The sequence below is a fragment of the Vicugna pacos genome, chromosome 20 (genome assembly GCF_048564905.1).
Source record: "Vicugna pacos chromosome 20, VicPac4, whole genome shotgun sequence".
NCBI classification, from domain to species: Eukaryota; Metazoa; Chordata; class Mammalia; order Artiodactyla; family Camelidae; genus Vicugna; species Vicugna pacos.
Genome location: NC_133006.1, coordinates 19,706,289 through 19,734,084, shown reverse-complemented (window position 1 = coordinate 19,734,084; position 27,796 = coordinate 19,706,289). Strand labels below are relative to the sequence as shown.

At 40.7% G+C, this 27,796-nt stretch overlaps 2 protein-coding genes across 6 annotated transcripts in view; one reads left to right on the top strand and one right to left on the bottom strand.

Annotated features, from left to right (window-relative positions):
• Positions 1–545: 545 nt before the first annotated feature.
• Positions 546–21,149, bottom strand: PPIL1 (peptidylprolyl isomerase like 1). Its single transcript, XM_006202060.4, has 5 exons — positions 21,050–21,149; positions 17,675–17,914; positions 15,041–15,195; positions 2,315–2,383; positions 546–1,734 (listed from the first exon to the last, which is right to left on the bottom strand). The coding sequence occupies exons 2-5, from the start codon at positions 17,728–17,730 to the stop codon at positions 1,514–1,516; spliced, it is 501 nt and encodes a 166-aa protein (XP_006202122.1). The 5' UTR covers positions 17,731–17,914; positions 21,050–21,149; the 3' UTR covers positions 546–1,513.
• C20H6orf89 (chromosome 20 C6orf89 homolog) overlaps positions 15,161–27,796 on the top strand; it is a 32,190-nt gene continuing 19,554 nt past the window's right edge. The window contains exons 1-3 of one of the 5 annotated variants that reach the window (XM_072945098.1): positions 15,161–15,291; positions 24,599–24,690; positions 27,186–27,393. In XM_072945098.1, the coding sequence (XP_072801199.1) occupies positions 27,205–27,393 (189 nt within the window). In that variant the 5' untranslated portion in view covers positions 15,161–15,291; positions 24,599–24,690; positions 27,186–27,204. Of the gene's footprint in view, positions 15,292–21,256; positions 21,387–24,598; positions 24,691–27,185; positions 27,394–27,796 lie in introns of those variants that run through there. The other 4 variants (XM_015237490.3, XM_072945097.1, XM_006202057.4 and 1 more) reach the window with 4 other exon arrangements.

The following is a 27,796-nucleotide window of genomic DNA, read 5'->3' as shown; positions in this document are numbered from 1 at the left end:
TAGAGTGGTAAGAAGGAACATTAATCTACAATCTCCTTTTCAATCAAGGAGATAACTCATTTAAGAAAGCAAACACCACAACATATATTGCCTCTGGGCCCATAATGACATGCAGGTATATCTCTTGCAAGTTCAGGGAATGGTTCCAGTCTCTCAGCACATCCATCTGGTTAATCTACAGCGGTTTTCCCCTCACTGAGAAATGTTAATCAATTGTCACTTAACTTCTTTCTTTGGTACTGCCTTTTATTTATTTATTTATTTATTGATATTGCCTTTTAAAAGTCAAACCTGCTCTTGAACGGAAGAAGCCCACTGGAGACCCACAAACCTAAAATGGTGTGAAAATTTGAAAATGCGCCCTGCAACACTACTTGAGATGGTTCAGAGGTTAAAGTGGCTATCAGAACCTCCTACAATATTTAAAAACAGGGGGAGGCTACAGCTCAAGGCTACTAGGTCCTGGGTTCAATCCCCAATACCTTCTCTAAAAATAAATAATAAAACTAATTACCCCTAAAATATTTAAAATCAGACCACAGCAGTGATTTCAGCCATCAATGGCATTTTATTTTGGAATTTTCTATATATTACATAGGTATTAACTTCCTTTCTCTAACCACCCCCTCCCTAAAAAATCAGAAAAATTAAAAAAAAAATAAAATCTCTTATCTAGTTTCCTTAAAGTCTTAGATTTAAAAAATTCAAGTGGTGCTTCTCCTTTATGAGAATACTGCTTTTTAAGGAGAATTCATAAGTCTGTCCTTATGCTCACTACAGATTTCTACTCCTTCCTAGGGAAAAAAATGGTCAATGCTTCTGCTTCTTTTTAATAAATTCTTTTCTCGATTATTACACATTATCATTCCCCACTTGACACCTTCTTAGAAACTTGATTGTTGGATGCACTTTTCATTTGGCAAAAATTCAATGTGGCTTTGCGTGGGATGTCTAAGTGTCAGAAACAGCAGTGTTGTTCTGGTTTTGAGAGGGAAAATATATAGAGATGCATACAATCCCTGGAAGAATAAATGCAAGAGACTGAAACGGGGGGCGCACACAGTTAAGACAGCTGATAGACACTACTTGTTTCGAATTCTGTGGCTGTCAGCCACCAAACACTGCAGTGTAGACCAGAATATAAATTTCCACAAGAAGAGGTTGATTAGGCACTATGGAATGACAGAGTTGGCTTCACTTAGTTTCAAGTACACAGAGCAGATACCACAAGAAGGAGCAGTATGAGTCATTTGCAGTGAGCAGTAACCCGTGAAGGGTCATAAATGGACATCTCTGCAAATGCTCTGTTAACACAGGCACTGGGGACCACAAAAGAAGTATCCTATTAAAATACACTTCCATCTCTAACTCACCCAAGACCCCAGGCCTCCTCAGCGCCACGATCTGCAAGGCCAAAGTGAAGTTTAGAGTTACGTGTCATTCTAGGTCATCTGGAATTTGGTTCGCTGGGGTCATCTCAGAAGACCTGGGGGTGCTCAAAAGAGCAGCAAGTCTACCCAGAAGGGTATGCCTTAATGATCTTCACATCGTCCACGGGGCGGTCTTGGGAGTTTGTTTCCACCATTCCTACTCGATTCACCATTCCTATACCCTGGCATACACGGCCAAAAATGGTGTGTTTCCCGTCAAGCCACTGGGTGGGAGCTAGGGTCACAAAGAACTGGCTACCGTTGGTATCTGGCCCTGCATTGGCCATTGCAAGAATCCCAGCCCCTGGAGGGAAAAAGAAAGAGAGAAAAGAGTATAAATAACACTCAGAGCCCCAGGCTGGAGCTCTACACCAGCCTAGAAATAAAAGGAAGCCAGATTTTGTTCTGGCCTCTATCATCAACCACTGACCTGATAACCTTCCCCTCAGGGCAGTCTTTCTGCCGAAGCACAAAGGTTAACTACCCCACTACCCTGATGGCCTCATCTTCCTTGTTTTCAGCTACTCCTTAGCTTCTATCCATGATGATACCCACTAACCACTGGACCATGTTCCTAATTCCCCTCAAAAATCCAGGAAGTTCTCCTCTGTTCCTTTGAGGAAGCTTTTGCTTTCTTACGGTTTACAGCAGCAGCACTCAACAGGTAGTTAGAGTCGAGATCACTCAGATCAGCACTCTGACTCTCTCGGGATTTGAGAGGCGCTGCTTTCTCTCATCTGCCACGGCTCTTTGTGGCGCCACAGCTGGGTAGCTACAGGGCACCATGCCACGGTGTCAGGCATTCACCTCGAATCACAGCCAAAAGAATGAGCTTTTAAACCCATTCCCTTTTCCTACCCAGTCTACCCAGAATATATACATACCCGTGAATTTCAAGTCTGGATGAAGTTCATCTTCAAATTGCTTGCCATAGATAGATGCACCACCTCGACCTGCCAGTTAGAAGATGAGAAACCAATCAGCCAGTCCTACATTCAACCTCACACTAAGAGCCATGGCCCAGGGTCAAAGGATTTTTTTTTGGAGTTTAGGAAAGGAAAAGGCAGTAAGACCTCTGCTAATAAGTACATTTTAACTACACAGCCCAGCAGCAGAATCAAGCACTGACAGAGCACTTTCAAATCACTGGTTTTATTTAGTTAAGATGTTCCTTTTCAAAATAATGCTGAGTGATTTTTTCCTGCTTATTAAAGTAATACACGTTCACTGTCAAAAATGTAGAAAACATAGAACATTATCAAAGGAACATTAAAGTCCCCTGTAATCTAACCATCTACAAATAACCACTATTCATAGCTGGAGATGTGTTAAGAAGTCTCTTAATTTTTCATGTTTATGAGTGCTTTAGATAGGAGTGCCCGAAGCCCTAACCCTGCACACACCACGGACATCGCTAATCAATCAGCACTCTTCCCTGCTGAGCTTACATTGGCCTCAGAATTCTTACCAACCCAGAACTCCAGGCAACCAGTTTTAATGGATCAGAGACGGCATAAGAATCAAAACCTATTTGATGTTTGCTATTTATTTTGCTTCATCTTAACCCAAATGAAGGAAAATTAAATTCATTTAAGTCATAGATACCTAGCTTAAGGAGAAACAGGGATAGTGGTAAGTGGCAATGTGGCAGGAAGAATAATATAACGGTAGGCAGAATTCATTGAGAGGAGGGGCAGTGCATTGGGAATGTTTTGTTTGCAACATCCCCACCACATGTTATTTATATTATGTCCACAAGAATCCACACTCCTGCTGTGCCAAAAACCCAGGTTTTGTTGGTAGAGAAAAATACGCTAAATATGATTTTCCCATACGAAAAATAAGTCCTAACAGGAGATAACTCTCCTAATCTATTATTTAGTCAACCATATGCCTTGTTGAACTACTTTGGTTTCTCTAAATTGACCAGCCAAGACAAAACAGCCTGGAACAAAGTGAACACTGGATTTATTAGCACTGTGCTTGCCTGGCAGCCAGGGAACAGCCTAGAGCTCACCTCCTTTTACAGCCTGCTGTGAAAGTAGCATGTTAAAGCACCATGTCCACCCCCAGAGGCCCCTGGGCCTGGCTAAGGTGTTTCCATGGTAAAAAATCCTTTGCTTTATCTTTCAGGATGCTCCACCACAGGGAGCCTGTCACTGCCCCCGGTTCAGGAAGAAAACACTGTTTTCATGCAAAGAGGAATGGGGGTGAATCCTCACAGACCTGGGGAAACCTCCCACCTGGCCCCAGCTACCTATCCTTCTGGAAAATTACTGAGCACCAAACTATGTAAAAAATCCATTCCAAAAATTCCAACTTGCCAGTGTACCTCCAAATAGCAATTATATAACCAATATGTTCCCTCTGACTAAAGTCAAGGTTCCTGCCTGAGCCTGGGTAGGGGGTGGTTAGTGGAAGTGCTAGGGCTGAAGATGAGACAGGACAGAGAGGGCTGTGGGGGCAAACTAAGGTCAAGCCCTACACCCAGGCCTTTAGAGAGTGAGCAGCTGAGGATGAAATTCAGGAGTGTGCTGTCAATCCACAGGCTTAGTCTTGGAAGTATGATTCTTGCAAGCCAAGGTCTGTCAGAACCTCAAGACCCCTGCCCTCTAGGAACTGAAACCCATCACATAAATGGCAGCATAAACAGGACGAGGATTACAGGATAGGCCAGTCAAGAGTCACTTGACTGGGGTTTTAGAAGTCTGGGGTTTTAAATAACCAGGAGATGAAAGGAAAGGGCATGGAGGCCCTTTTTTACTCACTAGGCATATTCTGACCAACTGCAAGTAGTTTGGGCCTCTAAGGCACCATTTACTCATAATATGTTATCATTTCATAACCTAATTCAACTCAGTAGGGTTTGCAGCAAAATGTCAGAAAGACAAATAATTCCAATCAAAACATTTCTTTGGGCATGTGGAATAGGGGAAAAATGGTAGGGGGACAGGGAGTGATTAAAGAGTTCTCTGGTGCAAAGCAGGCGACACAGATGCCAATGATCACTTATAAAGCCAACAACTGGGAAACTGCAGTAAAAAATATGCTGTGTGCCTCTGCTAGTATAGATACAATGGAGACAGGCACAGGCCTGTTTTCTAAACTCTATCCTCAAACTTCTTTTACTTTTTCATCCTCTCCTGATATACTGAATATTTCAGACATAAAAAGATACAAAGAGTAATATGACAAACAACTGTGCACCCTCCCCTCAAGAAATAAATTGTGGCCAATCCAGATGAAGACCCCAGACACACACACCCTCTACATCCCTTCCTGACTCCACCACTCTTACAAGAGCTAACAATTGCTTCGAAGGATCATATTTTCCTCTCAGGTAACCACCATTCTGATCAGGAGTTTGTCGTTTCTGTGCATTTTCTTTTCTATTACATATGTATGCATCCCTGAAAAAAGTATTAATTGTTTTGCATGTTTTGGGGTTTATATAAATGGTATTATACACAATGTATTCTTCTGCAACTAGCTTTTTTTTGTTCACCATTATAAGGGATATTCATCCATTTTGTTCCATGCAGCTCTCTGTAGTATTTATTCTGCTGTATGATTACAGTACAATCTTATCTTTTCTCCTTGTGATGGATATTTTGGCTATCATAAACCATGCTTATACTGCCTCCCAAACTCAAGTGCAGGAGCTCTAAGGAACTATATCTCATGGGGGATATGCAGGCTCACAGTTTATGAACATTTCACCATTAACTAGATTTCCCAGAATATTTTGCCAGAAGTGGTAGCAATGTGCACCCCCACCCACAATGCCCTCACTTTCACTCTTAACAGATCTAGGTCCTTTTGCCAGGCTTTCTAACATCTGTCAGTCTGAAAGGTGTCAGGTCTCTTGTGGTGTTCCGTTTCCCTGAAGTTGTGCATGATTGCGTGTTCACTGGCTATTTAGCTTTCCTCCCCTGTCAACAACCACTTCTCTACTGAGTGGTCTGATGTTTTAAAATTCATACATATTATATATTTGGGTTATTCTGGATACTAATCCTTTGTGAAGTTAATGCTTTTGCAAATAGTTTCTTTTTCTGATAAGAAGGGACAAACAGACTCCTTTGTCTTTCACTCATAGCTCTTTCCTCATCTTCCTTCTTTGAAAGCAGAGGTGATGAGAGTAGCAGCAGCCATCTTACAATCACAAGAGAAGTTTGAGATCAAAGGCCAACACAGTGAGAGCAATTGAGTGGAAAGACATAGCAAGCCTGGGTCCCTAACAACTTTGCTGGGCAGCTGAATCAATGCCTGCAACTGCTTACCTCCAGACATTTTGTTCTGTGAGAAAAACAAAAGTTCTCTTTGTTTAAGCCTCTGTGGTTGAATTTTCTGCTACTTGTAGCCAAAAGCATCCCAAATTGATACAATCACTTTGTCAGTAACAGTAGGAAAGGGGAACCAACTAGTGGAGCTGCTATTGAATTACCAGGGCAAATGGTACCAAATCTAACGCAGGAAACAGACTATGGTTCTCCAGGAAGCTCTGTAGTTCTTAAGATAGGAGTTCTCTCTTTCTCACTTGCCTTTGGGGTCAGAGAGATCTAAATTTCAGTTCCCACTCCACCACTTAAGCAAGATACTTACCCTCTCTAAGCACCAGTTCCTTGACTGCAAAGTAGGAATAGTAGCAGTACCCAAATCTCATAGGATTATTATGAGAATCAATTGAGACAATGTATGGAAACCATGTAGTGTATAACATGAAGCAAACACAGCAGTATCAGTGATGATGAGCCCCCTTTAACAGAAATAACATGAGCGTTTTCCGTGAAAGGCAACTGTAGGTCATGACCAATAGTCCACCTGGGGAGCTAGGCTGCCTGCGTTTATCCCAGTCCCTCTGTCTTCAAACCTCTACCACTTCCTCGCTGCTCCTTGCTCTTTGGGGATAGCTTTGCTTCTTATGTCTCTGAGAAAAAGGAAGAGAACTTCCACATGTTCTCACCACCAAATCCACTTTCCTCCCTACATTTCTACCCACTTACCTCCCTTCTTCCCTTATTACTATGCTGTATAAGTAACTTGTTCAAATGGCTATCCCATCACCACATACTAATCAATCCCACTCACCTTTAAGGAACTTTACAACTACAATTTTCCCTTCTCCTGCATCAATTTTTCTTTCTGGTGGATCATTCCTATCAGCATAAAAATATGGTATTACTATTTCCCATTTTGGAAAAAAAAAACCAACCCACTTTGTCTCCGAGTATCCTGCTATTTCTCTACATCCATTCCCAGGAAAACTTCATTCCGCTTCTTCTCCTGCCTCTTGAATGCTCTCCATTCAGATGTTTGCCCTCACCACTCCACTGAAACTGCTCTTGTCAAAGTCATCTGTATCACCACGTTGTTAAATCCAATGCTCAATCCGCAGGTATCACCTTGCCTGATCCACAAGCAGCTCCTGACAGCTAAGGTCACACTTCCTGAAGTCCTACCTTACTGGCAGCTCTTCATCTTCCCCCACTGGCTCCTTCTCCTCTTCTCTTTCACAGGGGTTAGACCTGAACTGATGTGTGGATACTTCCCCTTCCAACCTTTGCTCCCTCACCGCTTTATCTTTCACAGGTGTTACCCGAGTAAATCTCTTGAATATCTAACTCTGTCTTGGCACATGCTTCCCGGAGGATCAGAACCAATAGAACCACTGTCACTGTAGTCCAAACTACAACAAACTCTAGCTTTAACAACAACGAAAGCTTCTAGTTGGTCTCCCTGTTTCCAGCTTTGCCTCCCACTTTCCGTACCAGTCTCTTCTCCACGTGGAAGCCACAGAGATCCTTTTAAAACAAGTCTCATCATGGCAGTCCTCCGCTCAAAATCCTCCAGTGACACTTCATCTCACTTAGGACAAAATCCAAAGTCTTCACCACAACTTAAAAGAGTTTCCATGATCTGGTGCTCTCACACCTCCTGCCACTCTCCCCTTCACTCACCTGCTCTGGCCATACTGGCAGAGCACACTCTCGTCTAGGACCTCTGACTGCTGTTCCCTCTGTCTTGTCCTTGCCCCTGACTGTCTCATGACTCACAATTTCAGTTTATTCAGAGATCTACTCAAATGCCTCCTTATCAGAGAGGTCTCCCCTAATCACACTATCCAAAAACCACTTCCTTCACTCTCTATCCCAGTGATTCTCAACTAGGGATGACTCTGTCCCCCTGGGGACAATAAGTGAAGACATTTTTGGTTGTCAAAAGAGAGTTCTTGAGTTCTGGCAGCTAGGAGGTAGAGGTCAGAGATGCAGCTAAACATCTTACAATGCACAGGACAGCCCCCACAACAAAGAATTATCCAGCCCAAAATATCAATACTGCCAAAGCTGAGAATCCCTGCTCTATCCCCTTATATATTATTTTTTCCACATCATTTGTCATGCATGACCAGATAGTATATTATGTATTTGTTTCTTCACTGTCTCTCTCACATTACAGTAAGAGTGCCACAGGGCTTTCTTATTCATTATTATATCTCCAGCTCTTAGAACAATGCCTGGACTATGGCATGAGTCTAACAGACATTTGCTAAATTGATTAACAACCAAAATAAATAATAAACAACCATATTTTTTTGAGCTCCTATTTTGTATCAAGCCTGTGCTAACCATTTTACAAACACCTACTCGTTTACTACTCACAACAAACCCATGAGGCGCATATAACCACATTCCCCACTTATAGATAAGAAGGTTCAGGAAGGTTATACAACCTATCTACATCTAATAAATATTCATATGAACCCAAGAACCAACCTCAAGCCCAGTGAGCTTCAAAACTCTCTGTTCACCTCGATGCTACATCACATTGGCATATACCATGGCTGGATTAAATGTCCTCATATTTTTCTTAGCCCAGACTCAAGAGTCCCAAATAGTCTCTGAATGACGTTAGATCAAACCTGAACTCCTACCTGGGAGTCTCTATGAACTGGCCCCATGCTATCTCCTACTACTCTGCACACACTGCCTCAAACTGCTCCTCCTTTACCATCCTCTAAACACGCAGTTTGGTGGCCTTAGCAATCACATTTTATGCATTTGTTCTGGGCAGGAAAAGCTGGTTGGGTTATGTGACAGAGTCAGTCTAGAGTGAGACACAACACCTGGTGTGGTGGGCTCTCCTTTACACCCTACACGCCTCTATCATTTGTGTCTCTGCTCTGTACTCATTTTTCTTTCTAAATCTAAAATGCCCTTCCCTGTCCTCTCAAGAGTTAAAATTCTACATTTCCTTCAAGGCCCACCTCAAAATATGACACCATCCCATTCTGTAATCCCACTCCATTGTACTTTTCCTCTTATTATAAATTATTCCAATCTATGTTATATACATAATTCATAGAGTACCTCTATGTATTTGCATATTTATTATATTATTACTAATGAGTTGTTTCTTATACTGAATACCTTGTCTTCCTGGTAGGGCAGGGAGCTCTGCAAGGAAAAGAAAAATGCCTTGGTTTCTAACGCTTAAATACTCCTGACAGGCCTTAGAATAGCACAGGATACCCAGGAGATTCTTAGCAAATATTCACCAAATGAATAAAATTAATAATGTGCTTGCTGTTCAACACATTAAATTTCAGGTGTTCCTGGGGCTTCTAAGAGAAGAGATGAAATCAGAGTGAGGATGATGCACAGCATAATCAGCATGTAATTAATCACCACAATCATGGCAGCTAAGTGCAAAGCAAGAAGCGAAAGGAAGAGCTTCATAGGATGCCAGGTCTCATAGGAAGAGGAGAAAGAGAAGAAGTTAGTAGAAACAGATAAAAGATATCCAGAGGGCTGAGGAAAGAGCCAGCATAGTTATTACAATAAAGGAAACTTATAAGAAGAAAAATAGATTAAAATGAAGCAGGAAGTCAAAGATATTTGAATTGAGAAAACATCTGGCAAAGGTGTATCAGAAAGACCATGGAAAGAATAGTTCCAGAGTAGTAAGACTGAGGGACAGTTGGGGATGGATATGATGCATCAACCTGCTGAAGAGTCCAGGATGCCACGTGCTGTTTATCTGAGATATTCAGCAAAAACTGTTACCTAATCAGCTAGAAGCCCATATACTAGTGATCCAGAAGGGCCTAACTCCTGTTTGCCTTCCACCACAGGCCTGCCAGTAGGCTTGGCTCAATCACTCATTACACTTGAGACTGAATGCAATTATTTGGAAATCTTTTGAGTAATTCAATTTCATTAAAATTACACCATGGAAATGTGACATTATGAAAGGTTGCAAACTAACTACAAAAACACAGGGAGGCTCTGGCATGAGTTCTCATATATGAGTCACTTCCAATTCTCATACACTAATCAAGGACTCTCTCAGGTCACTGGTGTTATGAATTAAAATTTTATCTCATACCAACAATGAGAGAGGAAGAAGACAGGAAAGAAATACATCAAAGTGTTGACAGGACATTTTCAGAAAAATAAAATGGAATGAAGCAGAACTAGACTTTGCCTCCCCTAATACTTGATGAAGCAAACACAAAAAATTCAATTTCTTTCAAAGCCAAAAATTTATCAGCAACAACCAAACAAGAAAAGGGAGACAAACTTATTCCAAAGATTCTGAAGAGTCAGTCAAGGAAAGAAATAAGGGATTTCTTCTGCCTGCACTCCCTAAAAGTAGTAATCAGGAAAGGAATGTCACCCAGAGAATTCTCACAAATATCTTCCAATTCTGAGAAGCCAACAAGAAGAGTGGGTGAACAGCCCTGAAAAAGTTAAGGAGAAGCCCACACACCACAGGTGCTCAGGAGTGGCAGGTCAGGCTAACAGCACTGGCTACCTTAGAGGGGTGGAGGAGCACTGGGCCATAATGGGGACCAGGATGTGCTGCTCTAAAACAGGGCACTGTGGCATGTAAGTATTTCAAGTTGAAGGAATCTGAGAAATGGCAGGTGCAGGAAGGATTTTCTGACCTTCTCCTGAAGTGATTGTAAGACCCTCATGTGGCAGGTGCCCTCCATATACCCAGAGGAAAGGAACATCCCCACCTTCAAGACAGAGGGACACCAGGAGGAATATGAATGAACAAGCCTTGCTAAGTCTCCCTAGTTTTACTACACTGAGCTCATACTAATACCCCTTTTGTTCTATCATATTTTCCCACGACTTTCCACTCTTCATCAAACTTGGCATAAAAATGCTCAGGGTAACCCCTTCTTCAGGTCCTCATTTCCTTTTAAAGGCTCTGATATCATGTAGACCTTATAGTAAGTAAACCTGTATGCTTGTCTCTCATTCATATGTCTTCTTTTATAGAAACCCAGGTGAAAATGAAAAAAAGGTATGAGGATATTTTGCTCTGCTACTGCTAAACTCAGGAGCTACCCAGGGCTTGAGGTTGGGGTAGAGGGACACCACCAGCAGGGGAAGAGGCCCTGGGATATGGCTTTAATGGAGTCTGGGAAAACAGTACAGACGCTAGCCCTCCCACAGGAGCTCACTCAGCATGAGCTGAGCTGGTGTTTTCTCCCACACCCTTGTCAGGATAGAATAAAATGGAGAGAAAGCAACCCAGCATTTGGGATGGGGAAGATAACTGGCCCCACACAGGCAGGGAGAGTGGCAAAGACAATTCACTTACACTGTACCCGAGCAAATAAAAGGTAAGGCCGACACTAAGAGTGGATAAGATGACAAGAAATGGCACGGAGACTATGCAAACATACACAACAAATGGAAAGAAAGAAAGAGAGAAAATATATCCAAGAAGAGCTTTTCTGTGGCTGTTTCAAGCTACAGAAGCTTCAAGAGAAATAAGAATCCAACAAAACAAGAGCTCAAAGACAGGATAATAAATCAGTGGAATAAAGTGAAAAGATTGCAGAGTTAAGGAAACAGATTGAGAGTCAAATGACACCAAGACAGCACTAATAAATAAATTAGAGCAGCAAAGATAAAAACCGACAACATAACGCCATTTGCAGCAACATGGATGCTCCTAGAGAATGTCATTCTAAGTGAAGTAAGCCAGAAAGAGAATGAAAAATACCATATGAGATCACTCATATGTGGAATCTAAAGACTTGTGGACAGAGAATACAGACTTGTGGTTACCGGGGGGTAGAGGGTGGGAAGGGATAGACTGGGATTTCAAAATTGTAGAATAGATAAACAAGATTACACTGTATAGCACAGGGAAATATACACAAAATGTTATGATAAATCACAGAGAAAAAAATGTGACAATGAGTGTGTATATGTCCATGAATGACTGAAAAATTGTGCTGAACACTGAAATTTGACACAACATTGTAAAATGATTATAAATCAATAAAAAATGTTAAAAAAAATTTGAGCAGCAAAGAACAGAATAGACATGACTCAAAATTGAATAAGGCACAGAGTAAAGGTCTGAGATTATTTCAATGGATGCAGGAAAAAATAGAAAACCATCACCTCATTTACTCAAAAGAAATGTGACAGATATATGGAAGACAAAGGTGATGAAACAAAGAATAACTATTTCCTGAAATAGAAAATCCAGTAAGTGTAACAGAGAAATATTCAGAAATACAAATAAAAAAATTTTCCCTGAATTGAAGGAAGAAGTAAATCTGGCTTCAATAGTCTCCAAAGCCATGTTCAAAATCAGAAGGCAATGGAACAGAAATGTCTAAAAAGATCTGAGGGAATTAGTCTGGCCCAAGAACAGTATACCCAGTCGGTCTTTTTCAACTATAAGGGTAACAGGCAGAAATTCTCAAACATGGTTGAGTCTGAAAATAGAACATCCTCCAGCCCTTGCAATAAAAACCACTCAACAAGAAATTCTGCCCTCTAGAACTGATGAACAGAAAAGCCTAGTGGTGAGCACTGAACCCTCTGAACCATAGAACTCACACTGTAGCTGAGGGGCTCATGGGTGTAGAATGGAAAATGCTGTAAACTCTGATAAGGAAAAATAAAGTAACCACAAAAAATTGGGAGCAAGGGAGAGAGGACAGGTGCAAGATAATAGGAAAAAAAATAATTTTATATATATATATATATATATAAAAAACTGCCCCTGGTTCCTAACACAGAGCCTCTAAAACGCTGATAATTTCCTAAGTGATAAGAACACTAGGAGTATCTCTCGTTCTGATATTTTGTCTTTGACCCTATCCCTCACACAGGGCTCCTGAAAACCTTATCAATTCCTAAGTGATAGAGCACTAGGAGCATCTTTTTTTCTAATGAGGTGACTCTGAGTGTACTCCTGGATGGGGGCTGGTCATCAGGAAGATCAAGGCATGATCAGAAGCTTGGAATCTTGAGTGCAGCCTCATGCCCTTCTCCAAAGAGGGAAGGAGGGGAGAAGGGCCAGAAATGGAGCTAAAATGGATCATGCCTACACAAGGAAGCCTCCATAAAATCCCAATAGTACAGGCCTGTAGAGTTTCAAAGCAGACAAACAAACACATCCACACAGGGAGAGTGATACACCCCAACTCCATGGCAACAGAAGTTCTATTCTTGGCACCCTCCCAGACCTTACCTGAAGCATCTCCGTTCATTTGTACACTTTACCATATCCTTTAATAAACTGGTAAACGAAAGTAAGTATTTAGGTTTCCCTGAGTTCTGTGACCTGCTCTAGCAAATTAATCAAACCCAGCTGGTGTCTCAGGGAATTGTTTGTGGGTAAAAACACTTGTATACATTTGGTGACCAGAAGTGTCAGAAGTGAAATGTACTGTGTGAGCATGTAACAGTATAGGAGAAACCCAAGAGGGAAGAACTGGTTTTTCCCTAACACAGTAGGCAGGCAAAACCAAACTTTTCCTAAACAAAAGGAATGGGTAGAAATTTAAGTACTAATTTCTTTATCTTTCATAGCAGGAAGTCAATTTACCCATTAAATATACAAAATTAAATACAACACTTTTTGTTTTAAAAACAATAACATCAATGACATAGCATGACATTATTTCCATCTAGCTGGTTATCCATCCTTTTCATAGGTATCTGAAAAAAAAGATGTCTAGAATAATGGCCACCATTATTCTAGAGGTAGGATATTGGCAGAATAATTTATGATACTTCGGAATCTTTAGGAGGTATACTTATGAGTGATTTTTTTTTGGTCTTTCTTGTACTTTCTTCTATATTCTGTATTTTAAAATGTGTCCATACATATTGAAAAAAACTGAATGCCTCTTGGTCATAAAGGATAAAGGACAACTGGGATTGACAAAGAAGAAAAAGACTGAAAACAGACTGTCACAGAAAGAACCAAGTTTATTTAAAGACAAAAGAGCAGGAGTAGGAATTAGCAGAGAAAATGCAGTCTGAGACGCAAGGGGCCGTGAAACTTAGAAATGTTGTCATGTACCAATTTCACTAATAAATCCCACCCAAATTCATACCTCCATCCCAGACCTTTCCATGACCTACACACTCATATCTCATAATTTACTCAAAATATCTAATAGAAGATCTGACAAGTATTTCAAATGTAATGTGTCCAAAACCAAATTCTTGATGTTCCGCTTCCAAATATGCTATTCTCTCAGCCCTCCCCATTTCACTAAATTCAAGTCAAAAACCTTGAAGTCATCCTTGACCATCTCTCTCCCTCTCACACGCTTACCCCTACCCCAATCCAACCTCAACAAATCCCATTGACTCCATTTCTATCAAAACATAACCTGAATCCAGTCACTTCTCAACACTATCTCTACTATCAACCTATTCAACCACATATGTCTAGACTGGACAACAGCAGCCGCCTCCTAACTGCTTCCCAACTCTCATTTTTGCCCCTACATCGATTTTCCAAACAGCAGCCAGAGTGACCTTTTTAAAGCCTAAGTCAGATCATGTCCCTCCTTTGCTCAAAACCTTCCAACAGCTCCCATCTTATTCAGAATAAAATTCAAAGTCTCTGCCATGCCCTACAAGGTCCTACATGATCACCTACATAGGCTCCTGCCTCACGGCCTCTGGGTGTACTCTTCCCTCCACCAGGAATGTTCTTCCCCGAGTCAAAAGGTTCATTCCTTCAATTCCTTCAGATCCCTGCTCCAATCACACCTTCTCAGAGAGGTGCCCTGACGTTTCTACTAAAATCACATCCCCACATCCTTTTCCCGCTTTATTGAGAGTAGGAAGTTTTTTTTTTTTTCACTCACAGCCATATCCCTAGAGCTCAGAAAAATATCTGACACAAGGCTGGTTCTCAATATTTGTTGAGCAATTTGAATCAATTTGTGGGTTCAATAAATAGTGGGTTCTTTGATTAATTCTAATCAAGAACCTACTATTTTCTTTTCCTCAAAACATTACAAATGTCCTTCTTTACTTCTGATTATCCAGACTACTCTATGCATTACTATAATTCAGGCAAATATTATTTGCTTTTAGTAAGAAATACATGGAAGTTACGAGAAACTGTGTAAAGCCCAGAAGTCAAAATTGGTTTCTGGTCAATTCCACATGTGTGTGTCTGGGGAAGAGTGTGTGTTAGCAAGGGCAGGAGTAGTCACCAGAATCAACTAACCTACTCCCTGGTACGCAGAAGAGGGCCCTGGCTGCCTTATACCCGGTTATGATAGAATGAGACTTCAGAAACTAATGCTGACTTAACTGTACCTGTCCCTGTTGGGTCACCTCCCTGGATCATAAAGTCTTTGATGATTCTGTGGAATTTGGTGCCATTGTAGTAACCTCGACGAGCCAGTTCAGCAAAGTTCTTACAGGTCTTTGGAGCATGCTTCCAGTACAGCTCCAGCACAATGATTCCCATGCTGTAGGGGGAAAGGACAGTAGACTCCAGTCAAGAACAAGTTCACAACAGACAGAAGCATTATGGGCCAGCTCTAGGACTCTGCATTTTCAAGCTTGTAAGTTATGAGATTGCGATAACCATCAGATTTCATGCTCAACAAAGGAAAACAACACAATGCCAATGACATAAACCTCTTTTAAGTAAAACATGCAGGGGCTTCTGATACTTCTTTAAGGCAAAACAACCGTGGACAACCAAAAATTCTAATACCTTGTATACAAGAAATCACTGATCATTGGAAACCAATATAACTCCAACTCCTAAATTAAGGGGAAAAAATCTTACACTTAATTTGTAATTTTTTTAAGTTGGACATTAAAATATTGGGAATTCATATTTATTTATGCAAACATGTTTCTGGGTGGGGGGTAGAAACTGGGTAAATGGGAGACAGAAAGGTTTTCTGTGAATATCTTTTTTAAATGTTTGTATTTTTGAGTCATGTAAATTACTACCTATTCATAAAAAAAATTCAATGGGAAAAAAAGGAATAGTTTGTGTGTATTTAGGAAGGGTGCAACAAAGGCAAAACCTGATTACTTCTAACCCTTATAGCTGCCCAGTGTGCTAAGCGCTTTTTCCCCTTGAAGTACTGCTAAGAAAAAGGAAGTAAGACTTAGGACAGGTGCCTTCCCCTCCATTTCATCACTCACCTAGATTTTAAGCTCCAAGAATGTGAGAATTGAGTCAATTCTGTATAGCCTGAATACCCAGGGCCAAGCAGTGTAAGCATTCTATAAATATGTGGTATGTGCTAGAACATAGCTTTTTAAAAGCCTTTCTATTGGCAATTCATCCTTCACACTCCTAACATTCAACATGGATTAACAATTACTCTGCACAAGACATGGTTCTAAGTGCTTTTCCTCTCATAAAGCTACATGCTGGTGGATATTTTTAAAATACAGGGGATAACTTTTTGGAATGGTGATCAGAAAATATCTATACAATTTTGAAATGTGCATACTTTTTGGCAGCAATTTCAACTTCAAAGTTTCTATTCTATGGGAAAACTTAGTGCTTAAGGATACAATACATGCAAGGCTGTTCATTCCAGTATTCGTCCTAACAAAAACGAGAAGCAATTTAAATGTCCTTCTAAGAGGGGATGACAAAAATATGAAATATCCATACTATGGAAGGCTGCATGTACTAGTGAGAGAAAGAAAATTACAGAAAAAAAATACAGTATGATCATATGATCGTATTATTGCTTAAAAATAGAACATAAAAGAGAGATGTCTATTATCTACATAGAAAAAGATCTGGAAGGTCATCTAACAACTATTAATGATGTTTTTACAGAGAAGGGTGGCTTTCACTTCTTATTCTATACATTTCTACAGCTGCTTGGATTTAAATTCCTATTTATTTTGTAATTAAAAAAGTTAAAAGGTGATTCCAGAAATTACAGACTTTCAAATTGAGGCCTGAAGAAGTAGAATTTTCCCATGTAAGAAAGTGGGCAAAAGCAGCACCTGAGAGAACTGTGCTCTGGTGGAAAGCACCACAGGCAAGAAAATAACGTTAGAGAGATGATGGCTGAACTTTGGCTTACTGAGATGAGAATGGCAGATGTAGCCAGAGAGGTAGGCAAAGGCTAGATTAAAAAAATCATCCTGAAGGTCAGACTACAAAATCTCAATTTTATACTATTGTTACAGTAAGAAGTTATTTAAGGTTATTTGTCCTACTTTGGAAAGATCAATTAAAAATTTTTTCCAAAGAGGCAATGGAATGAATGGGGCTAAAGAACATAATCAAGAACATATCTGAAGCAGTCAGACCAGGCTCCAAATGAGGTTCTCCTTTCAAGCTACGTGAGGTTAAATCAAGCCATTTAATCTGTCAATTTTGCATTTCTCCTGCTAAAACTGGAGAGAAAGTGAAATAGTACCTACACGATTTGAGTTGCTAAGAGGATTAAATTAAATGTGATGCTACACTCAGGGGCATGGCATTAGCTGTTTGGTGCTCAATATTATCACCCTTTGATGGGGGAAATAAATGTGCTTCTTCCTGTGTCCTCCTAATAATCTGGTTATACAACTGTGCTACTTACAACGTTAATGTTTACACATCTGTCTCCTTCACTACTGAAAGCTTCTTAAGGCAAGGCTGTATGTGTTTTATCCACCTCTGTACTCTCAGACCCTATGTCCCCACCTGTAGACTCAATACACACTTGTTGAATGAATGAATGAAAGAACGGAGGGGCGAGAGGAGGGCAAGCGGGCCGCTGTAGCTACGGTCTCAGCGCGCGTCAGGGCGGAGCTAGGCTCGGCGGAGCTCCCCACTCAGGCCTCAGGCGGTCCTCACGGCCGCGGCTCCACGAGGAGGTCGGCCTCCCGAGGAAGAGCGCCAGGAACCCAGCCCCGCGGCTAACCCTGGGCTCCGCGTCGCCTGCGCCAGCCCAGCCCCAGAGGCCGGACCCTCACCTGGTCTCCAAGTATACGTTGGGCGGCTGCCAGGAGTCTGGAGGGATCGCCGCCATATCAAAGCTGGCGGAATCCTCCTGTGGCAGCTGCTACTTCCGGCGTCGATTCTCCGGAGACCAGCCGCTGATGCACACTTCCGGTTCCCGCCGTTCAACTCGAGCGACGCCAAAATTTGAGGGGTTGAGACAAGGAAGGAAGAGGATCCCACGTCCAAGGCCGGGAATTTGGGGTGCGAGGAAACTAAGGTTTGCAAGGACGGAGAAAAGTGCAAGCTCTGTTAGGTGTGGTCTCCAAGTGGAGAGAGACCGCGCCACTCTCCGGACGCTCTGAGTGGTTCGTTTAGGCGTGGAAGGCGGGAACAACCAGCAAATCTTTACTCCGATTGGAGTTAAGTCCTAACCTTCAATGCGAAGAATTTCCTAGTCCCGCAACAAAGCAGGGACCGAAGGGGAGGAAGAATGGAAGTGAATACATATGAGAGATGCCGGTAACTAATGCTTGTAAGGCGCTGTACATTTACATAGCACTTGAACATTTATTATTTTATCTACTCCGAAAACAATCCTATAAACTAGATGTTGTTATTCCCATTGTTCAGATGTAAAAGCTGAGACTCAGCAGTTAAATGACTTATCTGTCCATAGCCATACAGTTAATCAGAGCTTCTAGACTCCAGAGGCAAAGAGTCTGGGGAGAGAGGAGGGGGAAGGGCAAGGATGAAAATGAGAGATAAGAAAAGTAGAGACAAGAGAATGAAAATCAAATAGATCAGGGCTAGAGCAAGGCTTAGAGTGACTGTGGTTGGGACAGATGCTGCCCCAAGGTTGTTAGGAGGGTTTGCTCAGGATCAAAGAGATGCAAAGTAGAGGCAATACGAGGAGGTTTGTAGGTAGGACAAGAAATAAATGGGGTAAATAAACACATTGTAAATGCTTTGCACACCACTTAATAAGGATGGCTAAATGAATGCTTACTTTGTGCCAGGCATCCAGCTAAGCACTACTGTGTACTTTGACATTGTTAAAAATCAAACACAAATGGAGCCCAGACTTGAAAGTTCCCTGAGCAAACCAGTTTACTCATATGAGTACAACTTAATTTAGCTTATTCTGTAAAACAAGCAAAACTTAACTTAGGCCACTTCTTGTTAATGCTTCTGAAAATCATAAATGAAACTTAAACTGTTCCCCAAAATTAATGTGAAGCAACCACTTTTAATCCATACCCTATCACTAGGAAAACTAATATTATAACTAATCACTGTGAATAATAAACAGCCGCTGCCTCCTCACAATATAAGCTACTTTATAAAAATATACCTCTGAGCCTCATTCCATGTTCTAAGTGCTCCCAGTTTGCAAAAATTGTGTGTGTGTGTGTGCACAATAAACTTTTACTAATTACTATTTCAGCGATCCAATGTTTTACTTCTACTATTTCTGAACTTAAAAAAAATTGAGGTATAGTTAATTTACAATATTATATAAGTTTCATGTGTACAACCTAGTGATTCACAACTTTTGTTATTCTCCATTTATAGTTACTATAAAATATTGGCTGTATTCCCTGTGCTGTGCAATATATCCTTATAGCTTATTTCTGAACTTTTGACAATGCTTAATCTTCAGTCCATGCCAAGTAGATATTGCTGTTCCCCTTCTACTTTGAGGAAACTAAGGCTTATACAGATTACATAACTTGCTCAAAGTACCACAGTTCAATCCTAGTTTCCTTAATTGCCAAGTGGGGATAAGGGTATACAAAGTTGTAAAGGTCAAACTAGACAGTGAGCTCCTTGAGAGAGTAACTGGGCCTCCTTCCCCTCTGTGCCCTCCTTGCAGAGGACTTAACATAGGATGCTTACGTTTCATTGAATTAATAACGGACAGAAAATTACGTTTCAGACTAATGGGTGCTGTGCTAATGTAAGGTCTAATTAATTTAACACTTGTGTTCATACCCTCATTATGACCCTTCAGCTGGATGGAAGAGTTTTCATTATTGGCCCATTCTGTCTGTTATCTGAGTTGCCTTTCTCTGGACCTTATGTAGTTCCTTACTATATGTCTTGGGAGGCTTGGGGCAAATTGGGGCTTAACATATGAATAAGACAGTGTCTTGCTGGCTCATTCCAAAATCCTTCCTCAAGAGGCTCAGTATTTGTTGTCCTTTTTGTCCCCAAAAGAACATTAGGTGTCAGTGACTTCAGGAAGAAGTTGACAGAAAGGCCTGGATTCCTTTTCTGAATTCACTATTAGATTAATAGTTCCATTAAATCTGTCAATAGCTTGTACTTTAACTTCATTTATTCCGTATCTAAGCTTAATGTGTCTTCTGAATAAATTTCCTTTATTAAAAACAAAATTGTAAATGTTTATAGAAACATTTTTCTAGCTGGGAACTTTAAGATCATCCTCTTTCTCTCTGCTCCATATAAGTGACACATCATCAAGACATGTCGATTGTTTTTTCCAAAGATCCCCAAATTGTATCCTTTCCTTCCCATTCCCACTGCTATTTCAGGCCTTTAATACCAGGATTTTTTCAGAAGTCCCTTTGCTGAATTCCCTGCCTTTTGGCTTTCCCCCATTAATCCATCTTACACACAGCAGCAGCAGCAGCAGCCAAAGCCTTCCTCCTGAAATACTACAGGCTAGTGCCACGGAGTCCTGAAATCACTTGGCCTAGACTTGAAGGTCCTTCACTATTGATGCCTCACTGACTTCTCCAGCCTGATTTCCTACTATTTTCTTATTAATTCCTTAAATGTGGCATCAGCATTCCCATTTTAGACCTCTGCCCCAGCTGTTCTTTTTCCTTGCAGTGCCTTCCCAAACCCCGCCCATGCCCTTCTTTCAGCTTCTTCAGAAAACCTCTCTACTCTTCCTGTCTATAGTAGACGCTCTCCCCTTCTCTCTTCTCGGTCTTTAATTCGGCGCCACCTTTCATTGTTGTCTAACTGCTTGTGTCAGATTTTCTTCTCACCAAGTTGACCGTTAACAACCCATGTTAGGGACCATGTCCTGGTCGTGTTCAGTACAACATTCACACAAGACCTATACCAGACCAGAACCTGAACAAGAGAGAGCTCCCGGGGAGAAATTTAACCTTTCCGTAAACCTCAGCTTGGTATGAGCGCCAATGAGGGTTGTTGAAGTTGTTTCACGAATGTAAAGTCCTTTGTAATGTCCAGCGCAGAGTAAACTCTCAATAAACTTTACTAAGTGGGCCGTGTGTAAATCTGAGTGACTTGTTTGCTTGCCATTCTCTCTTTTAGATCCCAAAGATAAGGGCCTGCCCACCATTTACGTATCCCTCCCACCCTAACCCCTTTATGGTACGCAGCCTGTACGTAGTAGGAGACTCAACACTCACTCCCTGAATGAATCAATTCAGCTATGAAGTCTGTGTTAGCGCAGGAAAACGAAAAACCCCGGCAAAGACTGAAGAGGACAGAGAAGAACTAACAGGACGCCAGGGGGCGCAAGAACTCGGGCTCTCCAGAACTCGCGATAGTTCCCGCCCGCTCCGAGACATCGCGCTTTCGGCTTCTGGCGGAAGCGCGGGACGGGAAGGAGCGCTGCCTCTCCTGTGGCTTGAAAGTTGCTTCCAGGTTACGCTCCCGGAAGCAGGAAGTTGTCGGCTTATCCTCCCCGCCCCGCGGCTTGCTGTCCCCGAGGCGGGAGGAGCCCGAGGGGCGCGGGCCCCGCATGTGAGTGACTGGGGCCCGAGGCCGGGAGGGGGGAGGCAGCTCTGTGACAGCCTCGCCACCGCACCTGTCAGTGACATCCTCGCGCAGCCCACCGTTCGCTGCCTCTGCCACACATGCCCCTGCGTTAGCCTTTTTTGAGCCTCTGGCGTTTTGCAGACTGACAGCATCCCCCAGCAACTCCCCTGGTGTCGCCTTCACTAAGACGTTTCCCTTTTTTAAATTGGCTCTGCCCAGGAGAGCAAAGCAAATTCGAGCCTGATTGAACATGTTTCGCAGGCGTCACAGCAATGTCCAAAACAGCGGTGCTAGCGGAGTCTAGATTTTACTGTCCCTTTTGACGTATTTCTAATTTCTTTTGTATACTGAGAGTAGATTCCCCGCCCCACTCCGAAACATCTTTTTCTGATCATTGTTAAGGAGGGATTTCTTTCTTTCTTTCTTTCTTTCTTTCTTTCTTTCTTTCTTCCTTTCTTCCTTTCTTCCTTTCTTTCTTTCTTTCAGTGTGATCATGGTATATGATAAGCCTGGCATGTCGGATTTCAGAAAGGAATATTGATCCGAGTAAGTTAGCTGTTTCCAATTGCCTTCTAGAACAAGGAAATTCACCTGCCTCATGTTGCGTAGTATTTTAAGACCATTAACTCTGCAAGCTACACTTTGGTGTGAGAGACGACATAGCTGTGGTATTCGCCAATATATTTCTTTTAAAGTACTTGGCCATCTCCTTATAATAGGGACTACTCTCAGATACTTACTATTCTGACTTTCTCTGTTTGCTCATTTGGTTGTTCCATGGTGAACCTTCTATGGACATCTTTCCCTTAATAAATTTGGTTGTATTATCACAGTTTCCCTCTAAGGAACAGAGGGAAAACCTAAATTCAGTTTTGCTGCACTGAAGTTTTGACTGAAGTTCACAACCCACAACTTGAATACTACAGGCTCTGTTTGACCTTTCTGATTTGGACCAGAACAATTTTCAAGATCTAGTTTGGATCCCTGTTCTTCCACAGCTGCTCTAAAACTACACACACACAAATGTCCAAGTGTCCAATTCCTAACCTGCTCACCTAAAGTCTCAGGCTAATTTATTTTTTAAAAATGGTAAGAAGGAAAAGCAAAATAAATAAGCTTAATTTATTTTTTAAAAATGGTAAGAAGGAAAAGCAAAATAAATAAGCCATTAGTTACGTTAAATTAGTTTGGGAACAGAATGATCACTTTAGGTCCTTTCTATAAATTTGTTCAACAGACATTGATTAAAGTTCCGTGTCTCTGCAGTGAATTTCCATGTCTGTTATTAGTTTATGTTATTTTCTCCACTTTATCTCTGCTCTCAAGAGACAATATAGTGTGAGAGGGAGAAAAGGAAATAGATGTAATACAAGATGGTAGAGTTGTGTTTAAGGTTCAAAGGGCAGAAATCAAGGTTGGAATAGAGTTTACTCATTGGCCAAAGTACTGGGGGCTAGGTTTTGTAGGCAGAGGAAATGATGTGTACAAAAACAAAAAGATGTGAAATAGTAGGGCAATGAAGAACATGAGGGAAGAATGGGGAATGAGACTAAACAAGTAGGCAGTAACCAGACCATAAAGGACCATGCTAAGTAATTTGGACTTCATCTTATAACAATAAAGTATTTAATTTGGGTATTGAGACAAATGTTTTAGATACGTAATCTTGTAATCCTTTAAAAACATTGTTGGATAGACACAATCATCCTCATTTATAAATGAAAACTCTGAGGCTTAGAGAGGTTGAACAGTGTCTCATGGCCACAAAGTAGATGGATAGTCTAGTATTTGCATCTAACTTTTTCTAACTCCAGTGCCTGTGTTCTTAACCACCATGCTTTATTCCCTAGCAGGGCATGGGGAGTCAAGGAAGGTACTTTGAATAGATGAGCAATGTGAACCAGTTTGTGTTTTAAAGAAGTAATTTGTAGAGAAGGTAGAGGATGGATCAAAAAGGAGAAGGAAGATGGGAAGTGTAGAGATTAAATGTATCTTTGTGATGGTCTGTGGGAGAGATGTTGAGCACCTTGACTACCATTAACATAGAGCTAAAGAGGAGGTGATGAATGTGGACTATGCAGGATGTAGAATTGAGGATTTGGTCATTGGTTCGTTGGTGGAGATGAGTAAGCAGGAGGAGAGATATTGCACTTTAGAGTTGCCTAGCTGGCATAGCTGTTTATTTGGGAAAACTGAGAACCTCTGGGGTGATGTCATATCGGTGTTTAGGGCATATTTATATTAATAAAGAAATTCTGTATCAAATAGGGCAAAGGAGAGATTTACATTTAGTCTGACCTCTTAACCTGTTTTCTGCTTTAAACATTTTTATTGATACATTCTGTCAGAGTCACTCTATTCAGCTATGCTTCTGTCCTGTGTTTTCCTAGACTGAGACCCAGAAGGAATTGTGGAGAACATCTCATCATAGCTGTCAGTTGCTTCCTTTTATTCCTGAAGTAATCCTTCAGAAGTGAACAGCTCCCTGGCAGGCCTCTCCTGAAAGCAGGATTTCTTAACCTCAGCATTCTTAACGTTTTGAGCGGGACAGTTTGTTCTGGGGAGCTGTCCTGTGCATTGTAGGATGTTAACTCTTTACCCACTAGATGCCTGTAGTACCCCTGCAGTTTTTGTTTGTGTGTGTCTGTGTTTATGTATAACTTTATTTGGAGCAAAGTACATCATCTACAACCTATTGCCAAGTGCATTAACATGTGTCCCCCTCGCACTGAAGATGGTAGCTTTCAGTTATATAAGCGATTCTTTTGTTTAAGATCAGAAGTAAATATAGGTCTAGGAGACTTGCTGCAAGATGTTAGTTGTGGCCATGTTGGAGAAATTAGATATCTCAGGTTTTCCTATCTGTTCCCTTTGGTTTTTCTCCTCTTGAGACTTTGAAATTGGCATGGAGAAGGAAAAAAGTCATTGGAAAATACTGGGTACCCCTCCAGTTTTGACAGTCAAAAATGTCTCCAGGCATTGCCCGATATCCCCTGGGAGGCAGAATTGAGAAGTACTGTTCTACATCAGTGTCTCCTAGTTGGGGGTGTGAGATTTGGAATCAGCAGGGAAGAGATTTGAAAACTTCTGCACCTGGGTCACACTCCCAGGGTTTCTGACAATTCAGTATATCTCGGGTGGTGCATGATTCCTTGATTTCTGTAACTCTGCTAGTGATTCTGCCTGTGCCCCTGCAGGTATAAGCCACTGTTAAGAGTCAAGCTTGCTGTTCGGAACTTCTCTCTGTGGCAAAGCTCATTTCTGCCAGAGTTGGACCTTCTTTCTGGAGGTAAAGGGATTACTATCAAGCTTCAGCTGATTTCACTCAATCCTCTCATACTCAATGCTTAGCCATGACTATTTTGATTATTTTTTTTAAGGGACAATTTGATTTTTTAAAAATACAAACCTTGTGCTGAGGGTTGGCTTTCAGTTGATCGAAGCAAAGGAGCTGCTCTGCTAGCATAACTTAAAAGGATAAGAATTTTTTTGTTGTTTTTTTAATTAACATGACATCCACTAGATGCCAGTAGTACTCCCCATTCCTCCCCACCCCCTCCTGTAGGCAACCTGTTTTCTGTCTCTAGATTTGCCTATTCTTGACTTTTGATATAAATGCAGTCATGTAATATGAGTGTTTTATGACTGTCGTCTTTCACTGAGCATAATGTGTTCAAGTTTCATCTATATTGTAGCATGTGTCAATACTTTATTCCTTTTTATTTTCCAGTAATACTCCCTTGTATGGGTATTATTATCCATTTTGTTTATCCATTCAGCAGTTCATGGATATTTGGGTTGCTTCCATTTTTTTTTTTAATGTTGTAGAATTATCAGTTCTTTTGTTTCTTTTGGGGAGGGGATGGGGGAAGGTAATTAGGTTTGTTTATTTATTTATTTTTTAATGGTAGTACTGGGGATTGAACCCAGGACCTTGTGCATGCTAAGCATGCGCTTTACCACTAAGCCATACCCTCCCCACTGCTTCCTTTTTTGAGCTATTATGAATAATGCTGCTTTGAACAAATGAACTTGTTCGTGTACAAGTTTTCATATGGATATCTGTTTTAAATTATCTTGAGTGCATACTTAACACGTGGAATTACTGAGTCCTATGGTAACTCTATGTTTGAGTTTTTGAGGAACTTCCAAACTGTTTTCCAAAGAAACTACACCACTTTACATTCCCACCAGCAGTGTATGAATTCCATTGCTCAACATCCTTGCCAACACTTGTTATTATCTGACTTTTTAATTATAGTCATTCTAGTGAGTGAGAAGTGGTTATCTCATTGTGGTTTTGATTTAAATTTTCCTTATGGCTAACAATATTAAACATCTTTTCATGAGTTGATTGACCATTTCTATATCTTCTTTGGAGAAATGTCTATTCAAATACTTTGCCCATTTTTTAATTGGGTTGTCTTTTTACAGTTGAGTTGTAAGAATTCTTTATGAACTCTGAATACCAGCTCCTTATCAGATATATGATTTGCAAATATTTACCCCCATTCTGTGGGTGGTTGTTTCTTTCTTAATGGTATTATTTGTAACACCAAAATTTTGTTAATTTTGATGTAGTCTAATTTATTTTGCTTTTGATACTCATGCTTTTGGTGTCATATCTAAGAAACCATTGCCTAATCCAGTGTTAGAAAGCCCCCCCACAACCCAAACTCTAACCCTGATACCACAAACAAAAATTACCTCAAAATGGATCAAAAAACCTAAACTTTAGAGTTAAAACTATAAAACTCTTAGAAGAAAACATAGAAGGAAAGCTGTGATTCCAGGAAGCATCCAAGTTCATTCTTTGGCATGTGGATATTCAGTTGTCCAGCACCATTCGTTGAAAATACTCAGTGCTTTTTGAGGTTAGAAGCACTTTGGGGATGAAATATGTGAAATAAGAGAACCTCTGCAGCAAGAAACAAGAGCAACAACAACAGAAGAGAAAATAGATGTCAAGCACTGCTTTCCTCATGTAAATGGAGAAAAACGTTGTTCTGTAGCACAAGCACTTTAAGAAAAAACTGTTAAATTTCATTTTACAAATGATACAGAGAGAAGTCTATTTTGCCTTTAGTTTTTGCCTTTTATTCTCTCGCCACTGTGAAACAATCTGGCTTTAAAATAAATATGAGAACCCAAATTGAATTTTGAAATGAGTTCTAGATCTTAGATCTTTTAAAGTATATAAAATACAAACAGAATGCCCTTTATTGTTAAAATTGTATTTACAGAAAAGCATGAGGACTCAAACCTGCTAGGTCTGAAGAGCTCCCAGGCCATGGTTTTGTGTTGTCTAAAATCCTTGCTCTGCCAGGAACAAAACATAACCATGCTCCTCAGTAAATCTTGTCTTCAATTATCAGTTCCTTTTCTTGTATTGCTAAAAAGTTCATGTGATGTAAAAGGAAAGAAGTAATTGATCAAAAACATTTTCCATACTCCATTTCTTTTTATTTTAGTAAATTACCAGTAGCAGATCTCCTGTGATTGGTTTCAGAAGTCATTTGGATGGCACTAGTGTTTCTGCGTCCCATTAGGAATTTATTGCTCTCTGGACTGGTGCTTGTCAAAGTGTTTGGGAACCACTGCTGGTCTGTAAACTCGTTGTTACTAGCCTACAATTAAGAAACACTTAAAAATTTGTATCAGAGAATTAGGAAGAACTGGTCCTTCCCCAAAGGTAGTCAAGAAACACTGTTCTAAGGGAAGTAATCTTGAGGAGAAAGTACTTTAAAGAAACTAACTTTTTACATTTATTTTTCTCTCTTTCAGGGATTTTGTATTAGAAGACATGGATCTTGCTGCTAATGAGCTCAGCATTTATGACAAACTTTCAGAGACTGTTGATTTGGTGAGACAGACAGGCCATCAGTGTGGCATGTCAGAGAAGGCAATTGAAAAATTTATCAGACAGCTACTGGAAAAGAATGAACCACAGAGGGGGCCACCCCAGTATCCCTTCCTTCTAGCAGTGTACAAGGTAACAAGGTGTTCTGATTTGGAAATAGCTTAGACAGAGCACAAACTCTGCAGCATTCACCCCAAATATTCATGTTGACTGATTCCACCATTGAACCTTGGTTTTTCTATGAATAAATTGGTTTACTCTTCATTACCATGTTTTATTAGGAAATTTAACTATTTTGTTAAATGTCCTAGGTGAAAGCTGTGTATTTATAATTAAGTATATTTGTGCATATTTTTAAATGGTGGACATAGCCTTGGTCCATATGATTGAAGCTTGGTGAGCCTTGCAGTTCCCACAGTCCTCAGACTTTAAATGCTTTCAAAAGTGAATGTAAATGTCTTGTTTATGAAAATGGATTAGTTCTTAAAGCACTTTGGAAGTAATAGAAGATGCCTGTTTTTTATGGGGGGGGAGG